Source organism: Podarcis pityusensis, assembly GCF_964106645.2.
Source record: "Podarcis pityusensis genome assembly, chromosome: 2".
Lineage (NCBI taxonomy): Eukaryota > Metazoa > Chordata > Lepidosauria > Squamata > Lacertidae > Podarcis > Podarcis pityusensis.
Window position 1 is genome coordinate 119005647 of NC_138029.1, and position 22355 is coordinate 119028001.

The 22355-nt window shown below is 49.0% G+C and overlaps 1 protein-coding gene across 4 annotated transcripts; it reads left to right on the plus strand.

The window, feature by feature from the left end:
• The first annotated feature begins 545 nt into the window (after positions 1–545).
• On the plus strand, positions 546–21886 carry LOC308469701 (uncharacterized protein). Of its 4 annotated transcripts, none has more exons than XM_080992545.1 (6): positions 546–564; positions 4777–4866; positions 9057–9183; positions 10735–10845; positions 12139–13442; positions 17764–21886. In XM_080992545.1, the coding sequence occupies exons 2-6, from the start codon at positions 4843–4845 to the stop codon at positions 17797–17799; spliced, it is 1602 nt and encodes a 533-aa protein (XP_080848671.1). In that variant the 5' UTR covers positions 546–564; positions 4777–4842; the 3' UTR covers positions 17800–21886. The 4 variants fall into 4 exon arrangements, with proteins under 4 accessions (XP_080848671.1, XP_080848669.1, XP_080848672.1 ...); XM_080992543.1 differs by lacking the exon at positions 546–564 and adding an exon at positions 573–752; XM_080992546.1 differs by lacking the exon at positions 546–564 and adding an exon at positions 573–752 and having other exon boundaries at positions 4784–4866.
• Positions 21887–22355: the final 469 nt, after the last annotated feature.

The following is a 22355-nucleotide window of genomic DNA, read 5'->3' on the forward strand; positions in this document are numbered from 1 at the left end:
TTGCTGTGAGGGAACTGCCAGAAGGCCCTTGGCAATGGGGAAAAGGCTAAAGATGAGCCATCATATTGGACGGTGCTGTTGCGTGTATTTTTGTGGAAGGACACAGTCATCCTGTGAAGCTAGGTGAGCGTCCTATCTTGAAATATCTATTATTGCTGCTTGGTTCTGTCTGTCACAGTCATCTTTTGCAAGGAAGGAAATTTCATATGCAGTAGGAAATGCTTTTTTATTATTTACAATTTGAAAACTGACAAAAAAGAAAAATAGGCATGAGCAAAGCAGTACAGAAATATTGCTTCAATAAACAAAGGAAATTCAACCCAAAATGTATTTTGCACAAGAAACCACAGCAAAGCACCGCCTGGACTGTTCATGCCTTGAAAGGGAATGCAGATAAGCCTCTTTCCAAATTTCCTCCCGAAAGCCAGGAAAGACTACAAATCCCATAAAGCTCTGGGTCAGGAAAGGGTGTAGAGGGAGAAGCACTACAAGTCCCAGCATTCCTTGCACACAATGCCTTTTCTCAATCCCCATTTTCAAAGGAGGGGAGGGGATCCTGCTGCGGTGAGGTCACTGGCGGGGGGGGGGGGAGGCGATGTCTTCCTGGAGGGGAAGCAGCTTTGTTGGGAAATCGGGGCCCTGCAGCCCCACACCCCGGGGGCTGTAAGGACCCTCCTGGCTTGCAGGGGCTTCCTTTGAGTGCATTGGAGAAGTAGGCTCTGGATCTTGCCTGCTTGAATCCTGCACAGCCTGTGAGTGCTGGGAAGCGGTGGGGGGCAGATCTGGGGTAGGTTGGGGGTTGAGAGAGAGGGAGCTTGTCCTGCTGTAAGTGCCTGGAATAAATGGGGGAGAGGGGTGCGCTCACCCTTGCAGGAGCCTGCCTTAAATTACATGCAGTGGAATAATAATAATAATAATAATAATAATAATAACGAGCCTCCACCTTGCTTGGGGGTGCAGGAGGGCCTTGGAAGCTGCTCTGCATGCAGAAGGTGCAAGGTCCAATCTCTGGCCTGTCTGGGTAAAGCTGGAGAGACACTTGCCTGAAACCCCCTGAAATGCTTCTGCCAGCCTGAGCAGGCAACACTGAAGCTCAATGGACCCATGGTCTGACTGGATATAAAGGTAAAGGACCCCTGACCGTTAAGTCCAGTCGCGGATGACTCTGGGGTTGCAGCGCTCATCTCGCTCTATAGGCCGAGGGAGCCGGCGTTTGGCCGCAGACAGTTTTTCCGGGTCATGTGGCCAGCATGACTAAGCCGCTTCTGGCGAACCAGAGCAGCGCACGGAAACGCCGTTTACCTTCCCGCCAGAGCAGTACCTATTTATCTACTTGCACTTTGACGTGCTTTCGAACTGCTAGGTTGGCAGGAGCTGGGACCGAGCAACGGGAGCTCACCCCGTCGGGGGGGATTCGAAACTTGACTGGATATACATCAGTGTAAAAGAAGACGGGGACCCTGTCACAGAATCACAGAATTGTAGAGTCGGAAGGGACCCCGAGGGTCATCTAGTCCAACCCGCTGCAATGCAGGAATCACAGCTAAAGCATCTATGATAACAAGGTAGAAGGGAGCGGGGAGAGATCCTTAAAGCAAAGCTACAATCAAGTGCTGATTTTTATTTTATTTTTTACTTTATGGTCATCTGTCATGTATGTTTTAGCTGAGATTCCTGCATTGCAGCGGGTTGGACTAGATGACCCTCAGTGTCCCTTCCCACTGTACAATTCTGGGATTGTATGGGCAGGCAAGCCGCTTGCCGTCAGAGACACTGTACCACAGTATTTCACCGTGGGTAAGGAAACCCCGTTGTTACTGGCAAACGGGTCACTTGGGATGCTCAGTTACGCCTTTTATCCATCTTTGAGGGTGCTAAGGCTGAACTTATTTGTCAGCAGTTAGAATTGGTATGTTAGGGTTGGGCAGGATGTCCCTGAGGGTCATCTAGCCCAACCCCCTGCAGTGCAGGAATCACAGCATTAATTAATTAATTTGATACCTGCCGCTTGTTTAGTGATCTCTCAAGAATGGAAGGCTGCATCTTGCTACTCTTTCAGCATGTGGTTTTAAAAAGCTGTGCCCATTGCCGTTTCTGAAAAACTGATCCTATAAGATATGTGCTGTCAAAGGCAATTGCAGCACATATTGTTTTTGCTTGTTATTATGGAGCGCCTTTTTGTGTTTTTATATTATAAACCACCCTGCGATCCTTGGATGAAGGGCAGTATAGAAATTTAATAAATCATAATAATAGTAATGGGGACCCTCATATTTTGCCTCAGGTTGGGGGGCTGTTTGTGATTTATAGGACCAACCAATCTCATGGCTGGCACATGTGATTTTATCTGGTGACGTTTTATGAATTCCTGATATATTTTGCAATAAATTTGAACTTTGTACCCTGCCATGAAATATATTTTATGCTATACAGTGGTACCTCGGGTTACATACGCTTCAGGTTACAGACTCCGCTAACCCAGAAATAGTGCTTCAGGTTAAGAACTTTGCTTCAGGATGAGAACAGAAATTGTGGCGTGGCGACAGCGGGAGGCCCCATTAGCTAAAGTGGTGCTTCAGGTTAAGAACAGTTTCAGGTTAAGAACGGACCTCCGGAACGAATTAAGTACTTAACCAGAGGTACCACTGTACATTATTTCTTCAGCTTTTTAAACTTGTTATTCCTCTTCCCTTTATGTTTATTCTTCATTATGCATTTTAGTTTGTTGTTTCGTTTGTTGCCTTTGTAGGAAAGGAAACCACATTAGCTCACAGACTCTAGCCCAAATCTGCTTTTTTCTTTCTTTTTTAATTTGATTTTTCTTACCTGGAGAGAAATAGCTTTATTCACTGAGATCTGGTAAATAATATAATGGGGAGTCTTTATATTTTGCTTCATATATATAAAGCATAATTATCTGCTTGAGTGGGGGGGAGGCAATTGGTAACCCCTCAGCCAAGTCGCAGTGAATAGCATCCAAAGCTCCGCAAGTTATTTTGGCATATGAGGCCCCTTGCAAGACACCCTTTTGCTGGTGCATTTGTGGTGATTTTCCTCCTGATGCTCTGGGCAAGGCCACACACAACCCCACTCCCAAAACTGCATACACTTGCAATTGTTTGGAGGTGGTTGCGCTGCTCCATTTTGCAGTTGATGCATATTCCGTAGCTTCCTGCTGAAATGCTGTCCCTTTTCATACCACAAATGTTCCCGCTCCCGTTTTTGTGGAGTTGCAGCCCCCCTCCAGGCATCAGTCATGGGGCAGCATTGGGAAACCGTTGCCGAGCAAACAGAAGCAGAACAAATCCACCGTTAATGTGCTGTTACTGTGTAAGGAACATGTTGCACAATCCACTAGCGTTGAAAACCACCCATTCACTCCAGACGGCCTGAACCAGCTTTTGTTTTGTTTTGTTACTGGAGACGGTTGGACAGTTAAAGAACTTTGTTTTGTGGGACCGACCTCTGTTTCTGAAGCTCTACACTTCTGTTTGGTTGGAATGGCTTTATTCTAGAGATTGGTTTGCTTTTAAAAATAATTGTAGCCGTCTTCTTTCAATAGGGACAAATGTAAGGCCCTGCACTTAGGCAGGAAGAACCAGATGCACAAATATAGGACGGGGGACGCCGACGCCTGGCTTGCCAGTAGTACATGTGAAAAGGTGGAACACAAACTTAGCATGAGTCATCAGTGTGATGCAGCAGTGAAGAAAGCTATTGCTGTTCTAGACTGCATCAACAGAAGTCTAGTGTCCAGATCAAGGGAAGTCATAAAAGGTAAAGGTAAAGGGACCCCTGACCGTTAAGTCCAGTTGCGGACGACTCTGGGGTTGTGCACTCATCTCACTCTATAGGCCGAGGGAGCCGGCGTTTGTCTGCAGACAGCTTCCAGGTCATGTGGCCAGCATGACTAAGCCGCTTCTGGCGAGACCAGAGCAGCGCACGGAAACGCCGTTTACCTTCCCGCCGAAGTGGTACCTGTTTATCTGCTTGCACTGGCGTGCTTTCAAACTGCTAGGTTGGCAGGAGCTGGGACCAAACAACGGGAGCTCAACCCGTCGCGGGGCTTCGAACCGCTGACCTTCTGATGGGCAAGCCCAAGAGGCTCAGTGGTTTAGACCACAGCGCCACCTGCGTCAAGGGAAGTCATAGGCCCGCTCTATTCTGCCTTAGTCAGACCACACCTGGAATACCGTGTCCAGTTCAGGGCAGCAACATTTACGAAGGACGTTGACAAGCTGGAACATGTGCAGAGGAGGGCAACCAAGATGATCAAGGGGTCTGGAAACCAAGCCTTATGAGGAATGGTTGAAGGAGTTGGGTATGCCTGGAGAAGACAAGACTGTGGGGTGATGCGATAGCCGTCTGAAGGGCTGTCGCAAGGAACATGGAGCAAGCGTGTTTCCTGCTGCTCTAGAGGGTGGAGCCAGTGGGTTCAAAAAAACAAGAAAGGAGATTACGGTTAAACATTAGGAAGAGCTTTTCTGGCGGTAAGAGCATTTGAATGGACTTCCTCGGAAGGTGGTGGACTGGCTTTCATTGGAGGTTTTAAAGGAGAGTTTGGGTGGCTATCCATCCATCAGGGAAGCTTTCGCTGAGATTCCTGCGTTGCAGAGGGTTGGATTGGACTGGATGATCCCTTCCAACTCCACGGTTATGTTTGTTTGAATAACTCTGTATTACATTGTTGTAACCCACCGTGTAAGAAATCTTTATCAATCCATATATATGATGTTGGAAGAAAGCATCGCTCCGAAATTCATTGCTTTTCTTCAGCCCACAGGGTACAGAACCATAGACCAGACTCAAACTGGATTATCCTCTCCTTCCACTGGAAAGAAAATGAACGAAACAGATCCAGTTCAGGTAAGAGATGTCTATCATAATATGCCTCTGTGCATGCAAGATTTTGTTCTGGAATCAATGGAATTTCCAGCACTGGTATCCAGAGGCATTCCTGCCTCTTCTTGGTTCTTCCATCTTGCTGAGAAGTTCAGAGTGGCAGCGTCCCAGGAGAGGCAATGCTCTGTGGCAGCTCCTAAATAGTGGGGCTCCCTCCCCACAGAGGTGCGTCCGACACCTCGGTATTCAGATTTTGGTGGATGCTGAAGATGCACCTCTTTACCCCGGCCTTAGACACCTGAGGTGTTTTTGGAGCCCACTGTATTTCCTTTTTTTATTATTATTATTAATTTATTATTATTGTTGTTAAAATAATTCAGGATTAATACACATACGTTACAAATATACAAGCATACAAACATACATTTCATACAATTCTTAAAAGTGTTCAAACATGCCTACACTCAATCCCACAGATAATTCCTTTTCCCATCACCATCCACCACCCCTCACCCCACCCTTGTGTTAGACTTCCAATCTACTCAATTACAATTTCTTTCCACTTCTATTACTTTCTTTCACACACTTTTAACCTAATTTCATACTTCTTTCTCTATTACACATTGTTATCCATCTTATTTAGTATTTCGGTATTTGAAACAGAACTTGTTTAGTCTAATAGGAGTTCTGATTTTTCGATATGATTTTGCAAGTATCTTTCAAACACCTTCCAGTCCCTATCTATCTTCTCTTTTGAGATCCTTCCAATTTCTCCCATTGTTTTGGATATATTGTAGTACTCCAATACCGTATTTTTTGCTCTATAAGACTCACTTTTTCCCTCCTAAAAAGTAAGGGGAAATGTGTGTGCGTCTTATGGAGCGAATGCAGGCTGCGCAGCTATCCCAGAAGCCAGAACAGCAAGAGGGATTGCTGCTTTCACTGCACAGAGATCCCTTTTGCTGTTCTGGCTTCTGAGATTCAGAATTTATTTTTTTTCTTGTTTTCCTCCTCCAAAACTAGGTGCGTCTTGTGGTCTGGTGCGTCATATAGAGCGAAAAATATGGTAATTTGGCAAGCCACTCTATTTTTGTAGGTACAATATTACTTTTCCAATTTTTCGCAATCAATAGCCTTGCGACTACGGAGCCCAGTCTATTTCCATGACCGCAATCTGTTTTAGCTGTTTCACATTCTGGATCTTAAATTGTCATAACCCGCCCTGGGACCTGCTGGTGAATGGCAGGTGGTGGTTGTAAATAATAATAATAATAATAATAATAATAATAGCTGCATTTTTATGCACAATTTCTTCCAATATATGCATTTTTGTACTTACCGTTTACTTGGAGAACTACAATGCAAGATTCAGGGAAATGTGAACTTCAAAGGATGGGTGTGAAGTGCAAATCAGGTACCGTATTTTTCGCTCCATAGGACGCACTTTTTCCCCTCCAAAAATGAAGGGGAAATGTGTGTGCGTCCTATGGAGCGAATGCAGGCTTTCGCTGAAGCCTGGAGAGCGAGAGGCATCGGTGCGCACCGACCCCTCTCGCTCTCCAGGCTTCAGGAAGCTATCCGCAAGCCTTGCAAGCCCGGTGGGAGTTCCCGCGGGCTTACAAGGCTTGCAGGCAGCAGCCTGCAGCCCCGGTGAGTGTCCGCAAGCCTTGCGCGCCCGGCAGGAGGTCCCGCCGAGCGCGCGAGGCTTGGGGCTGCAGCCTGTCGCCCGAAGCACGGGGAGCCCTCCGGAGGGCTCCCCGTGCTTCGGGTGAGTGTCTGCAAGCCTTGCGCGCCCGGCAGGAGGTCCCGCCGAGCGCGCGAGGCTTGGGGCGGCAGCCTGTCGCCCGAAGCACAGGGAGCCCTCCGGAGGGCTCCCCGTGCTTCGGGCAAGTGTCTGCAAGCTTTGCGCGCCCCGCAGGAGGTCCCGCCGAGCGCGCAAGGCTTGGGGCGGCAGCCTGTCGCCCGAAGCACAGCGAGCCCTCCGGAGGGCTCCCCGTGCTTCGGGCGAGTGTCTGCAAGCCTTGCGCGCCCGGCAGGAGGTCCCGCCGAGCGCGCGAGGCTTGGGGCTGCAGCCTGTCGCCCGAAGCACAGGGAGCCCTCCGGAGGGCTCCCCGTGCTTCGGGCGAGTGTCTGCAAGCCTTGCGCGCCCGGCAGGAGGTCCCGCCGAGCGCGCGAGGCTTGGGGCGGCAGCCTGTCGCCCGAAGCACAGGGAGCCCTCCGGAGGGCTCCCCGTGCTTCGGGCAAGTGTCTGCAAGCTTTGCGCGCCCCGCAGGAGGTCCCGCCGAGCGCGCAAGGCTTGGGGCGGCAGCCTGTCGCCCGAAGCACAGCGAGCCCTCCGGAGGGCTCCCCGTGCTTCGGGCGAGTGTCTGCAAGCCTTGCGCGCCCGGCAGGAGGTCCCGCCGAGCGCGCGAGGCTTGGGGCTGCAGCCTGTCGCCCGAAGCACGGGGAGCCCTCCGGAGGGCTCCCCGTGCTTCGGGCAAGTGTCTGCAAGCTTTGCGCGCCCCGCAGGAGGTCCCGCTGAGCGCGCGAGGCTTGGGGCTGCAGCTTGTCGCCCGAAGCACGGGGAGCCCTCTGGAGGGCTCCCCGTGCTTCGGGCGAGTGTCTGCAAGCCTTGCGCGCCCGGCAGGAGGTCCCGCCGAGCGCGCAAGGCTTGGGGCGGCAGCCTGTCGCCCGAAGCACAGCGAGCCCTCCGGAGGGCTCCCCGTGCTTCGGGCGAGTGTCTGCAAGCCTTGCGCGCCCGGCAGGAGGTCCCGCCGAGCGCGCGAGGCTTGGGGCTGCAGCCTGTCGCCCGAAGCACGGGGAGCCCTCCGGAGGGCTCCCCGTGCTTCGGGCGAGTGTCTGCAAGCCTTGCGCGCCCGGCAGGAGGTCCCACCGAGCGCGCGAGGCTTGGGGCTGCAGCTTGTCGCCCGAAGCACGGGGAGCCCTCCGGAGGGCTCCCCGTGCTTCGGGCGAGTGTCTGCAAGCCTTATGCGCCCGGCAGGAGGTCCCGCCGAGCGCGCGAGGCTTGGGGCTGCAGCTTGTCGCCCGAAGCACGGGGAGCCCTCCGGAGGGCTCCCCGTGCTTCGGGCGAGTGTCTGCAAGCCTTGCGCGCCCGGCAGGAGGTCCCGCCGAGCGCGCAAGGCTTGGGGCTGCAGCTTGTCGCCCGAAGCACGGGGAGCCCTCCGGAGGGCTCCCCGTGCTTCGGGCGAGTGTCTGCAAGCCTTGCGCGCCCGGCAGGAGGTCCCGCCGAGCGCGCAAGGCTTGGGGCGGCAGCCTGTCGCCCGAAGCACGGGGAGCCCTCCGGAGGGCTCCCCGTGCTTCGGGCGAGTGTCTGCAAGCCTTGCGCGCCCGGCAGGAGGTCCCGCCGAGCGCGCGAGGCTTGGGGCGGTAGCCTGCAGCCCGAAGCATGCGAGGCTTGGGGCGGCAGCCGCAGAGGGGGGAATAATTTTTTTTATTCATTTCCCCTCCCCAAAAAACGAGGTGCGTCCTATGGGCCGGTGCGTCCTATAGAACGAAAAATACGGTACTTTTATTGGCCCCAATATAAGCCACCCCCCCCAAAAAAAAAACATTCCGACTGCGAAAAGTTAAAGCATGGCTTAAATTTGCGACCTTACAAATTTGGCTTTTATGATATCACTGCTGAAACAGACATACGGTAAAATGGAACAAAAAAAGTTTTATTACCGATTTGCGAGCTGGAGACTGTTGTGCAATTGATTCCAGTGTCACTCATCGATTTTCCTGTGTTTTACAGTGAATTATAGATTTTTTAGGCGCTGTGGGTTAAGCCACAGAGCCTAGGACTTGCTAATCAGAAGGTTGGAGGTTCGAATCCCTGCGACGGGGTGAGCTCCCGTTGCTCGGTCCCAGCTTCTGCCAACCTAGCAGTTCGAAAGCACGTCAAAGTGCAAGTAGATAAATAGGTACCGCTCCGGCGGGAAGGTAAATGGCGTTTCCGTGCGCTGCTCTGGTTCGCCAGAAGCGGCTTAGTCATGCTGGCCACATGACCCGGAAGCTGTACGCCGGCTCCCTCGGCCAATAAAACGAGATGAGCGCCACAACCCCAGAGTCGGTCACGACTGGACCTAATGGTACCTTTTTTATAGTTCTACGAACAGGGGTTTAACCCACTTGCGGGTCCTCTCTGATACCCGTAGGATTTTCTTCTGCATTTGCCACTTACAGGGATTCTGGGGCTTGGCTACCTGGCTGAGTTCTCTTTGTCCTTGCAGGAGCCGGTGACCTTCGAAGATGTGGCCGTATATTTCACGGAGGGCCAGGCTGCTTTGCTGGATCCAGCCCAAAGGTCCTTGTACAAGGAGGTCATGCTGGAGAATTATGGGAACGTCGCCTCGCTGGGTAAGCAGCCTCCTTTCCCATTTCGGCCAGAAGACTTGGTTGATGTCATATTGAGCAGAAGTTTGCTTTGCCTTGTGTCTGCTACGTCCAGGGCTTTTAGTGTGGCGGCCTCTGTCCCTTGGAATGCAGACCCCACCCTTTTCAATTCTTATTTGTATGTTTTGAAGGTTTACAAATATAATGCTTTCTAATTGATTTCCACTTGCCGTTTGACTTCCCCTCCACCCCTCGGGGGTTTCCCTATCTTTTCTAATATCGCTGCATATTATAGCTATTCTGTATCTTATGCTTTCCACTTGTTCCCAAATACTCATTTTACTGCAGTTCTTCATTCAGATCCTACCTGTGTTTTTACATGTTTACAATGATGCTTTAAATATTCTGCAGAAGGTTTCCAATCCTCCTGCCTCTTCTGGATCTAGTTAACCTGGCCAATTAGAATGCGTTCCCAAATGGACAGCTGGAAGTCATTTGCAGCACTGGAATCCAGGTGTCTGCTTAAAACTCACCTGTTCACCCACACTTTCCCTGTGGAGGGATCCAGCTATGTTTGATGCATCAAGCGGATCTATTATTCTGCGATGCGTTTTGTACTTTTATTATGAGTGCAGTTGTTGACTTTACACTGTTCATCCCATGATATGTGTTTAACGTTGGGGCAAGAGAAATTTTTGCAAGTAAAATAGATACTTATATTGATCAGTGCCTTCCCCCTTCCCCTCTTATTTAAGAGAAGGAGTTTGGCGTAATTGTTTTTTAATAGTTGAAAACAATGATGGCCGTGTCCCACTTCCACTTTCAGAGCCAGTAAATGCCTCTGAATAACAATTGTGTGTAGAAATTATTATTATTATATTTATTTATTTATTTATACCCTGCCCATCTGGCTGGGTTTCCCCAGCCACTCTGGGAGGCTTTCAACAGAATATTAAAATACAATAATCTATTAAACATTAAAAGCTTCCCTAAACAGGGCTGCCTTCAGATGTGTTCTAAAAGTCTGGTAGTTGTTTTTCTCTTTGACATCTGGTGGGAGGGCGTTCCACAGGGTGGGTGCCACTACTGAGAAGGCCCTCTGCCTGGTTCCCTGTAACTTGGCTTCTCACAGGGAGGGAACCACCAGAAGGCCCTCAGAGCTGGACCCCAGTCTCCGGGCAGAACAATGGCGGTGGAAGCGCTCCTTCATGTATACTGGACCGAGGCCGTTTAGGGCTTTAAATGTCAGCACCAACACTTTGAATTGTCCTCGGAAATGTACTGGGAGCCAGTGTAGGTCTTTCAAGACCGGTGTTATGTGGGCTCGGCGGCCGCTCCCAGTCAGCAGTCTAGCTGCCGCAACTAGCCTATTGTGCGAAAGTGAAATTTCCATCAATTGCTCCGCCCACTTTTGCCTCTGGCCACGCCCACCAGAGGCATGTGGCCCTGGGAATGTCAGGTCCCCACCCCTGACCTGCGTGAACATAGCAAATGAATGAAATTTAAAAACGGAGATAGGTATGGGAGTTCAGGCAAATCCCTCTTGATTTTTTTACCTTCTTCTGATTTCCCAAGGTGGATCTGAAGACCCCAAGCCAGCCCTGATTTGCCAGCTGGAGCGAGGGAAAGAGCCGTGGGTGGCTAATCTTCGGCGCCTGGGCGAAGAGTCACTCAAGGCAACCTCAGGTGAGACAGCATCCAAGTGAGTGGCAGGAGTGGGACCCTGCCTGCATAAACACCTCTGCTCTGAGATCTGCTATACAGTGGTACCTCGGGTTACAGACGCTTCAGGTTACAGACTCCGCTAACCCAGAAATAGTGCTTCAGGTTAAGAACTTTGTTTCAGGATAAGAACAGAAATCGTGCTCTGGCGGCGCGGCGGTAGCAGGAGGCTCCATTAGCTAAAGTGGTGCTTCAGGTTAAGAACAATTTCATGTTAAATACGGACCTCTGGAACGAATTAAGTACCATATTTTTCACCCTATAGGGCGCACTGGCCCATAGGACGCACTTATTTTTTTGGGGGGGGGGGATAAAGAAAAAAAAATATTTCCCCCCCCGAGCCCCAAAGAACAAAGAAGCCATGACAGCGAGTGGGATGGTCTTGGCTTCGTTTTTAGCCTCGGGGCTGGGGGTCCGGGAGCGAAGGCAAGGTGGCGCTCAACCTCGCCATCGCTCCCGTAGCTTGCCGGGCTGGGGGTGGGGGAAGCCCAAGCTTCCCCCGACCCCAGCCCCCAGAACGGGTCCGGGAGCGATGGCGAGGTTGCGCTCAACTCCCGCCGGGCACCGCAGGCTTGCGGATAGCTGCCCTAAGCCCGGGGGTGCACAGTGCCGCGCTCCCCGGGCTTCGGGCTGCAGGCAGCTATCCCCAAGCCTTCTGAGCCCGCGGGAGTTCCCGCCGGGCTCCGCAGGCTTGCGGATAGCTTCCTGAAGCCTGCATTCGCCCCTTGGGCGCAAAACATTTCCCCTTCATTTCTGGAGGGGGAAAAGTGCGTCCTATAGGGCGAAAAATACGGTACTTAACCCGAGGCACCACTGTAATGGCAATAATCTCCCCCCCTCCAGCCATTTTGAAAAAAAGAGTGGCAGGGAAACAAAATACCAAATCAGGATGCAGTGCTTGCTTAAATAAATAAATCAATAAATCAATAAATCAATAAATCAATCTCAACAGTGCCCTTTTTATTTGTCATCTGAAAAAAGGCCTCTCACATTAGTACACCCATCATTCCTAGCTAGCAGGGCTAGTGGTCAGGGATGATGGGAATTGGAGTCCAAAAACAGCTGGAGACTTGATCTGGAAACCCTGATCTAGATTAAGTCCATAACAGAAAGTTAGTTACGAGCACCACTGCTGAGAAGGAAGCCTCAGGGAATTCAGTGTGCCAAGGATTTCAGCTGAATACTGATAATCCTTAGGTCAAGCATTTCCTTCCAGATGTGAAGAGTAAATTTTGCTGGTGTGTTTTCTCCGAACAGGAGACTTGAAGAAGAAAAACGTGTGTCCGGAGTGTGGAAGATGCTTCTCTGACATGTCCGTCCTTCTTGAACATCGGAGATGCCACTCGACATGGAGACCGTATAAATGTGTGGATTGCGGGAAATGTTTCCCTGGGTTTTCAGAGCTTTTGACGCACCACAGAGTCCACGTGGCTGAGAAAGCTTCTCAGTCCTCCGAGTCCGAGGAAGGTTTGGACATCAAAACAGTCATCGTCGGCCATCAAGGAATCCACACGGGAGAGAAACCTCACAAATGCTTGGAGTGCGGGAAGTCCTTTGATTTCAAGTCCACCCTGGCGACGCACATGCGCATCCACACGGGGGAAAAGCCTTACAAGTGCTTGGAGTGCGGGAAGTCGTTCGCTCGGAAAGGGAACCTTTCCGGTCACCGGAGACTCCACATGACCGAGAAGCCTCACAAATGCATGGAGTGCGGGATGTCCTTTGCGCAGCAGTCGAAGCTCGTCGGTCACCAGAGAGTCCACGAGGAGCTTTTCAAATGCTTCGAGTGCGGGAAGTGTTTCCCTCACAAGGGCCTTCTCATCGAACACCGACGGGTCCACACGGGAGAAAAGCCTTTCAAGTGCTTGGCCTGCGGGAAGTACTTTTCCCGGAAGTCGAACCTTGACGATCACCAGAGAATCCACACGGGGGAGAAGCCGTACAAGTGCTCGGTGTGTGGGATGTGCTTCGCGGGCCGCTCGTCCCTCACCTACCACTACCGAGGCCACACCGGAGAGAAGCCCTTCAAGTGCCTGGAGTGCGGGAAGGATTTCGCCGACCGCTCGTCGCTCCAGTACCACGAGAGAGGCCACACGGGAGAGAAGCCGTACAACTGCTTCGAGTGCGGGAGGAGCTTTGCCAGTCGTTCATCTCTGGTTTGCCACCGGAGGACCCACACCGGCGAGAAGCCTTACCAGTGTGTGGAGTGCCTGATAAGCTTTGCCGACAAGTCGGGCCTCATATGCCACGAGAGGGTCCACACAGGGGAGAAGCCGTACACCTGCCTGGAGTGCGGGAAATCGTACTCCTTCCGCTCGTCGCTTGTTTGCCACGAAAGGTCCCACACGGGAGAGAAACCTTACCAGTGCCTGGAGTGCGGGAAGTCTTATTCCGACAGGTCGTCCTTTGTTTACCACCAGGGGACACACACAGGAGAGGAACGCTTCAAGTGTCTGGAGTGCGGGGTGTGTTTTGCGCCAAAGCGGCCACTTTCCAGGATCCATGGCATCCCGGTGGTACAGCACCCGATTCATCATGAGAGCTGCTCTTTCTATCTCAAGGCAAGTGAGCAGCCTGGCTCTTGCGACAGGGCATTGGGGTCAGGCTTCAGGGAATCCGACCCTTCCCATGGTTGGCAGCCAAGAGGCAGATGACAAGAAGAGCTCTTACCGAGTCTCTTATTCACTATTCACAGAGAGGCTTTGAAAAGTGCCTCTCCTTTCCAGGAATGGTGTTGTTCCGAGTAAAGTCCCACCCCTTCCATCTCTCCTATTTATACCCTGCCCTTCCCGGTTCAGAAAACCGGGCTCAGGGCGGCTAACAACAAATTTAAAACACTTAATTGATGCAACCAAAAACAGCATAAAATACAGTATAAAACATGAATAACAATAAATTCTGAATTCAGAAATCAGTTTAGGGGGAAATTCCATCCAATAAACATTAGATGATCACCAGGGCTAGCTGGCTAAATTAGTTCTATTTGGGCCAGTGAGGAGACCAGGGGAGAATTAGCTGTGGGATCCCAGAGCAGGTAATCTTCATAAAAAGGGGAGGGAGAGGGAAGGAAGGGGAATAAAAGATCAGGCTAAGTTCAAGTTGAAAGCCAGGCGGAATAGCTCTGTCTTACAGGCCCTGCAGAAGGAAGTTAAATCCTGCAGGGCCCTGGTCTCAAGGGACAGAGCATTCCACCAGGTCGGAGCCATCATTGAGAAGGCCCTGGCGGAGGATAATCTGACTTCCTTAGGGCCCAGGACAACTAAACTGTGATTATTCATGGACCTTAAGGTCCTGTGCGGGGCATACCAGGAGAGGCAGTCCCGTAAATACAAGGGCCCTAAGCCACAAAGGGCTTTAAAGGTCAAAACCAGCACCTTAAACCTGACCCAGTACTCCACCGGGAGCCAGTGCAACTGGTAAAGCACTGGGTGAATATGCTCCCATGGCAGGAACCCTGTGAGGAGCCTCGCTGCAGCATTCTACTCAATATTGATCATTCTACTCAATATTGATTCCTAGCAGATTCCAGTGTATAGTTAGCAGAGTAAAAACTTAAGCACATTGCGGGATTCCCCCCAAAATAGCCCAGAGGCAGTGAATATTTCATCCAGTAGAGCTTTATTGCTACTGAAGGCAAATGAGCATCATGGTCACAAATCCAATATTTTCAGCATTGGCACTGTCCATAAGAAATCCCAGTTGCAACAGACTTAACTTTAACTTATAATAAGACTAAACTTAACACTAAGCATACTTTGTACAGAACACCACACCAGAAAGAAAGAGAGCAACCCAAGCTGTTTCTGGTCTTACTATTATAGTCAGCATGACCTTGACAGAAGAGAGAACAGGACCAGTTTAAGCCAGCTGTACTCAGCTTCTCTGAAGGAATAACCCAAACATCATGGAGTTCTGCTTGGTTCTTTCACACACAGAAACTTCCGGAAGCTTCCAGAACCCTCTTGAATTAAGTAGAATAGGAAAGATCTCTACACATCAGATCAATACTTTCTGCACTAAGAAACTGAGACTTTCTGCCTTTGAGCTTTCTGCTCTCCTACTCTCAATGCCCGCTGGGTCCTGGGAGAGGTGGGGGGTGGGGTCAGGTCTGGCATGCTTTCCAAAGACACTGAGTCTGTCAGCTGTCTCTCCCCTGGTTCTGCTTTTTCCTCCCGCTCCTCTCCCAGTATCCCCCAGCTTTTACCCTCTGCAGCCTTTGAACTGTGACCTTCTGCAAACCACTGTTCTGAATCTATACTGTCTCTCTCTTCTCTGGGAAGTGCAGGAGGAGAAGGGGGCGGTCTCCCCCATTCCCCCTCAGTCCAGTCCCTAATATCTGAAGGCACATTCCCTAGCCCTTGCAGGTGACATTGAGGCTGGGTGTCAGCAGCCAGTGTGGCCAAGACCACTTAGAAACCCCACTCACATATCCCTGTCCAGCCCCACACGTCTGTAAGAAGAGCCTGCCTTCTGCATCAGGCCAGAGGCCCACCTCGTCTTGCTTTCGAAATGGTTAACCATACGCCAGGGCCGGATTAACCCTGTGTAGTCGAGATCTCGGGCCCTTCTCATGCGTGGGCTCTGGTGGTATAGCACTGAACTAAGAAAGATTGCTTGCAATTTTCTTTCAAGATCACATCAATGTTATCTTGATCCGTTGTCGCAGGGCCCCTAAAAGGGCCCATAGACATACTCTGCCAATTTGGAAATCCGGCACTGCCAGATGCCCCAGTGGGAAGCTTGGAAGCAGGGCTCGAGGGCCACAGCGCTCTCTTCCCTTGCGGCCTGCAGCAACTGGCATTCTGAGGCACGTGGCCTCCAACTGTGAGCGTGAAACACAGCCATCGTGGCTGGTAGCCATTGATGGACATATACTCCGTGAATTTGTCTTAATCCAGGTGTGGGGAGCCTTTTTCCAAGCACTATTCAAAGTGTTGGTTGTTGCTGTTTAGTCGTTTAGTCGTGTCCGACTCTTTGTGACCCCATGGACCAGAGCACGCCAGGCACTCCTGTCTTCCACTGACTCCCGCAGTTTGATCAAACTCATGCTGGTAGCTTCGAGAACGCTGTCCAACCATCTTGTCCTCTGTCGTCCCCTTCTCCTTGTGCCCTCCATCTTTCCCAACATCAGGGTCTTTTCCAGGGAGACTTCTCTTCTCATGAGGTGGCCAAAGTCTTGGAGCCTCAGCTTCAGGATCTGTCCTTCCAGTGAGCACTCAGGGCTGATTTCCTTCAGAATGGATCAGTTTGATCTTCTTGCAGTCCATGGGACTCTCAAGTGTCTCCTCCAGCACCATAATTCAAAAGCATAAATTCTTTGGCATGGACAAAGACAACAGGCATATAAAAGTTTTGGTGCTGACCTTTAAAGCCCTAAATGGCCTCGGTCCTGTATACCTGAAGGAGCGTCTCCACCCCCATCATCCACTCCGAAGGCCTTCTGGCGGTTCCCTCCCTGTGAGAAGTGAGGTTACGGGGAACCAGGCAGAGGGCCTTCTCGGCAGTGGCACCCGCCCTGTGGAACGCCCTCCCAGCAGATGTCAAGGCAATAAACAACTATTTTACTTTTAAAAGACAACTGTTTAGGGAAGTTTTTAATGTCTGATGCTGTATTGTTTTTAATATTCGGTTGGAAGCCTCCCAGAGTGGCTGGGGAAACGCAGCCAGATGGGCAGGGTATAAATAATAAATTATTATTATTATTATTATTATTATTATTATTATTACCCCTCCAGACACTGCTGAACTGCAACTCCCATCAGCCCCAGCGAGCATGCTGAATGGCGGGGTTTGATGGGAGTTGTAGTTCAGCAACCTCTGGAAAGCCAGAGGTTTCCCTGGTCCAGTCCTCTTGTCAAAGCTGTCCTGAGTCAGTGGCCATCATTGCCTCTTGTGGGAACAAATTGTTCCCTTTTGTTCCCTTCGTTGGATGTCCCCGAGTTCTTGTATTATGAGAGAGGGAGAAAAAGCTTACCCCTGTCTGCTTTCTCCACACCTTTGTAGGTAAAATGTATCTGGTTTCTATTGTTGAACAGGTTGGCCTGTTTACCTTTTTTGTATGAGGCATGTGCTTCAGTGACTCGGCTGTTAGGGTGTCTAGAACGTTCAGATTCCAAAAATGAGGGGTACTTTTTTGGAAGCCAGATGGGCAGGGTATAAATAAATTATTATTATTATTATTATTATTATTATTATTATTATTACTATTATTAAAAAGTTTTAACATGATTTGGGAATTTGGTAGATATATTGGTTAAATTAATACAATTTGGTTTTGCCTGATAAGTAAAATGTGTGTAAAATTGCATAGAAATAGTTAAAAATGGTTTCCAAATGCTAGCAGTTTAATAATAATAATAATAATAATAATAATAATAATAATAATAATATTAAAGTATTATAGTATGGTACTTAATTTTAATTAATTAAGTGGCAATATGTTGTATGTATATTTTTCCTTTTCTCTCTTTTTCTCCTATTTTTTGTTTGTCATTATTATTGTTAATCTCTTCTTTTTTATTATGTTTTATTACGTTTCTCTTTTTATTATGTTTACCTACTGAAAATAATAAATTTTTTTTTTTTAATAATAATAATAATAATAATGAATTACCTGACATTTTCAGAAGGTAAATTTAAAATCCTTTGCTTTTCTTGTGGTCTTCTTCATCAGAGGTATGATTACCAAGCTAAAAGCTGTCTAGTCACAAAAATAATAGCAGATTTGTATGCCTCACACCCAAAAACATATTTTAAAGACCATTCTCTGAAGAAAATAGCAAAAATTATATTTCACCCCCTAAAATGACATACTCATGCATGGTTTTCTTTTACCTGTTGATGGTATGAATAAAATTTTTATACGGCATTCTTTTTTTCCAGTTGAAAATGGAATCAGAAATAAAAGAAGAAAAATGAAGAGAGGAACCCAAGAGCAGCCACCTGATCTTCGTGTGAAGGAAGTTGCAGTATCTCTGTTTACACAATATCTCGGTTGAGTGTCTTGCATCACTAGCACTTCGATGTGGCGAGTAAGGATCGGACAAAGGAGGCCTCCATACCTGTAATATTAGGCTTTGTTCTTGGAAAAGGTTTTCCATGGAGTTTGGGGCTGTATACATGCTACATAAACCTTTGAAACAAGTTTCAAGTGCTTTATTTCCCTCAGAGAATTCTGGGCACTGTAGTTTTCCGCTCACAGAGGAGCAATCCCCAACAGCGCTGAAGAAAACTACAATGCCCAGAATTCTTTGAGGCAAGGAGAATGTGCTTTGAAGTTTGCATACACACCATACATGGAAAACAGGTTTGAAGCACACAGGCTTCCCCCAAAGAACCTTGGGAAATGTAGGCTGTTACAGGTGCTGGGAATTGTAGGTCTGTGAGGGGTAAACTACGCTTCCCACAATTCTTTGTAGAGGCGTCATTTTCTTTGAATGTGTAGTGTGTGTATAACCTTTGAAACATCCCCTTAGTCCAGAGCAGGCATAGGCAAACTCGGCCCTTCAGATGTTTTGGGACTACAACTCCCATCATCCCTGACAACTGGTCCTGTTAACTAGGGATGATGGGAGTTGTAGTCCCAAAACATCTGAAGGGCCGAGTTTGCCTATGCCTGGTCCAGAGGGTGAGCCTGCGGCTCTTCAGATCTCATTGGACTCCATCTCCCATCAGCTCCTGGGTTTGTAGTTTTCCTTTTCCCTCCCAATCCTTTTTCCTTTCGTGTCGTGTTTTTTGTTTTTAAGAAAAATTGCAGCACGGCTGAAAGCTAGTGATTATGGGAGTTGTAGCTGAGCAGCATCTGGTCACAGGTTCCACGCCTCATCTGTAGTCCCTACACCCTGCCTATAGCGACTAAGTCTTAAATGCATTACATAAATGCAACTTCCATTGTTCTTTCCTCCCTCTCCCATCTGTGGTTTCACGCGTATGGAATTTTAGATTGTAAGCTCCTCGGGGCAGGGACTGGCCCTCTTGTGGTTTGCGAAGCACCATTTGGGCAGCCTGCACAAGCCTGGGCTATGAGCCAAGGGCTGCTGGGAGGTGGAAATGAAATGAGAACATCATGGCAACCTGGCTGTGTCTGCCAGCTAGCTTCACCCTCCTAGAAAGAACACTTAGAAGTACTTTGCAAACGAAGAACTGGTACCTGGGCTGCTTGTTTTCCTTCTCCCTCCCAATCCTTTTTCCTTTCATGTCGTGTTTTTTTTAATAGAAAAATTGCGGATCAAAAAGCAAGGACGATCGTGCTAAACCTGCTCAGGGAGCCCTTTTTTTTTTTTTTTTTTTTAAGCTAAAGAGCAGGGTAAAAAAATACTTTTAAAGAGCACTAAACGAAGCAATAACAATTGGAGACTGAGAAGGAACTGCTCCTATTCCGTGCTTCAAGAGGGGACTTTTAGCCACGTCTAAGGACTGCCAGGAGGGGAAAGTTAACTTGCCAACGTTGAACGTGAGCACTTCATACCTACTTGGGGCAGCTGGAGACTTCTGAAACGTAGGAAAGAAATGTCCAGTTCTCTTTTTTCCCCCTCCAAAAGGATGTTGTACAGCTGGAAAAAGTACAAAAATGGGGAACCAGAATGACCAAGGGGCTGAAGCAGCTGCCTTGCAAAGAGAGGTTGCAGCGATAAGGGCTTTTTTTGGTTTAGGGAAAAGGTGGGGAAGGAAAGGGAGGGAGGGGACAAGGTGGAGATGTATAAAATTAGGTATGGTATATAGAGTAAGCAGAGAGGGAGGAGTTTTTCTCCCTCTCTCATCACACCGGGGACATCGAATAAAGCTGAACGTTAGAAGGTTCAGGAGGCACTTCTTCAGACAGCACATAGTTAAAAACTGTGGAACTCACTGCCACAAGGTGGCCACCAACTGGGGCGGCTTTAAAAAGGGGGTGGAGCAAATCCACTCTCCGGGATTGCTGCCCGCCCTCGGAGGCAATATATAAGATAATCCATTAGGGAATCTTGCAGGCCACATTTCCCTCCATTTCCAAACCCTCTGCAGAGACCCTCAACATTCCACGGGGCCTGGAAGCTCGCAGGTTCTTGTTTTTATTATTAATATCCTTTTTCTTTTAGCTTACAAATCAACGTGCTTCTGCACACTTAGGAAGCTTGCACGGTGTACTGGGGGTGGGGGCCGGGAACCCCCACTGCCTTTATTTCTTAAACTTAAGTGGTATGCACATGTTATTAAATCAATAAAAATCAGTAGATTTTTGGGGCAGCCCCGTTTCTCTGCTAAGCAGAAAGACAAGCAGAACCACCTGCTTTCTAAGCAGAAAGGCAAGTTCAGTACCGCAGGCGGCGATGCCTCCAAAGTGACAGTGTTATTTTAATGGTTACAAAAATATGGAAATTTGTTCCGTATAGTCTGAGAGGAAACATACAGTAAGATCTCATTAGATTATTTGATACACCTGGAAGGATCACAGAGAATCATGTTTAGTATAGAAGATTATTAGCCATGCTGATTGTTATTATTTCATGTTCAAACTGGTTTCTCTTTTACTTTTGGCTCTTATGAGAGAGACACATACTTTTGATTGAGCGTTCTTAAAAAATGTTGCCCTCCAGAGGTTTGGGGAAGGGGACAGCACATCTGCCATACATGCAAAAGACTATACCATTGGTTTTTCCAGCTCAGTATTGTCCATGCTGGTGGCGCTGTGGGTTAAACCACAGAGCCTAGGACTTGCCGATCAGAAGGTCGGCAGTTCGAATCCCCGTGACGGGGTGAGCTCCTGTTGCTCGGTCCCTGCTCCTGCCAACCTAGCAGTTCGAAAGCATGTCAAAGTAGATAAATAGTTACCGCTCCGGTGAGAAGGTAAACGGCGTTTCTGTGCGCTGCTCTGGTTCGCCAGAAGCGGCTTAGTCATGCTGGCCACATGACCCGGAAGCTGTATGCCGGCTCCCTCAGCCAATAAAGCGAGGTGAGCGCCGCAACCCCAGAGTCGGCCACGACTGGACCTAATGGTCAGGGATCCCTTACGTTTACTATTGTCCATGCTGGCTGACAGAAGCTCTGCTTTCAGACAGGGGTCTTTCTCATCTCTCCCCGGTGATGCCAGGGGTTGAGTCTGGGAGATGATCACCAGTGGAACTCACCGCCTCAGGAGGCGCTGCAGGTTTGTAAGCAGAGGCTGGAATGCTGTAGCTGCATCTTGCATTGCAGATCCCCCACTGAGCATGGGTGGGATACATTGGCGGTTGCCAACAAGGGGCTCGTGGGCGCAAGGACACCCTTGAAGTCATCCCCTTGTGCCCACAAACCCTCTGAAAAAGTTGGAAAAGTGACGCTCTTTCCCAGTTCCTCTTTCATTTCTTTGTGCTCAGATAACTTCTCCTTGACAAGAGTTTTGCTCAGATCCCTTGGAAAAGTGAGACAAAGTGAGGCAAAGCAGATGACTATTTTGGGTGGCGGGGTAGGGAAGTTGAAGATAGAGTTGACCAGTGGGAGTGATGCTCACTACAAAAATCCCAAATGTGCCCACGAGGCCTGATAGTGTTGGCAACCCCCTGGGACACATACCTCATATGGCCCACCCTACTCTATAATTCTGTTTTTAACTCATATACAGTGGTACCTCTGGTTAAGTACTTAATTCGTTCCAGAGGTCTGTTCTTAACCTGACACTGTTCTTAACCTGAAGCACCATTTTAGCTAATGGGGCCTCCTGCTGCTGCCGCGCCACCGGAGCCCGATTTCTGTTTTCATCCTGAAGCAAAGTTCTTAACCTGAAGCACTATTTCTGGGTTAGCGGAGTCTGTAACCTGAAGCGTATGTAACCTGAGGTACCACTGTATAACATTGGAGAAAGTTTCTCACTTCTGGAACCTTTGAATGGCTATGTTTGTTTTAAGCCTCTTTCTATATAAATAAGCTTTTTCTGTTGAGCAAAACCGATATCCCACGTCCTTGTTTTTGCGAGTAGAAAATAACTGTCGTGTTCTCATCCGTTATTTAAATAAAAAGTTAGTGCGAAATGCAGTCTCGGTTCTAGTAACTCGTTGTGTCTTTTCGCTTTTGTTACTCAAGAGCTTCCATGTGTCTTGCAACAGCTGTTTCTCAAATAATAATACCAACAAAGATTTCAGTGTCGTATAAGGAGAGTCCTGCAGAATTAAGGCTCACCCCCTGGGTGCAATGTTGCCCTTTAGGTCTTCCTCCGGCACCCATGAAGTCCACCTCTGCCCCCTTGGTCATGAGGTGGGGAGAGAGGGTGGCTACCCTTCTATCTCTTGAAAAGCACATGGAGTTGAAGAAGGAAGTCTGAAGACGGGCATTCTTTCCCACTTCCTCTTTCAGCTCTACGTGCTTTCCAAGGCTCAGGTTGCAGCCACATTCACACCATATTTTGAAACTAGGGTTGCCGTACGTCTGGACATACCCAGAATACTGCAGTCGGAAGCAGTGTCTGGGCGGAAATCGTCAAAATGGGAAAATCCGGATGTAAGGCAACCCCCGTCGGCAGT

What these genes read in the sequence shown, in the direction of transcription:
- LOC308469701 (XM_080992545.1), top strand. Translation starts at nt 4,843, where the DNA reads ATGAACGAAACAGATCCAGTTCAG. An exon ending in GTCACTCAAGGCAACCTCAG is followed by an intron (nt 10,846 to 12,138) that starts GTGAGACAGCAT and finishes TTCTCCGAACAG; the next exon opens with GAGACTTGAAGAAGAAAAAC. An exon ending in GCTGCTCTTTCTATCTCAAG is followed by an intron (nt 13,443 to 17,763) that starts GCAAGTGAGCAG and finishes CTTTTTTTCCAG; the next exon opens with TTGAAAATGGAATCAGAAAT.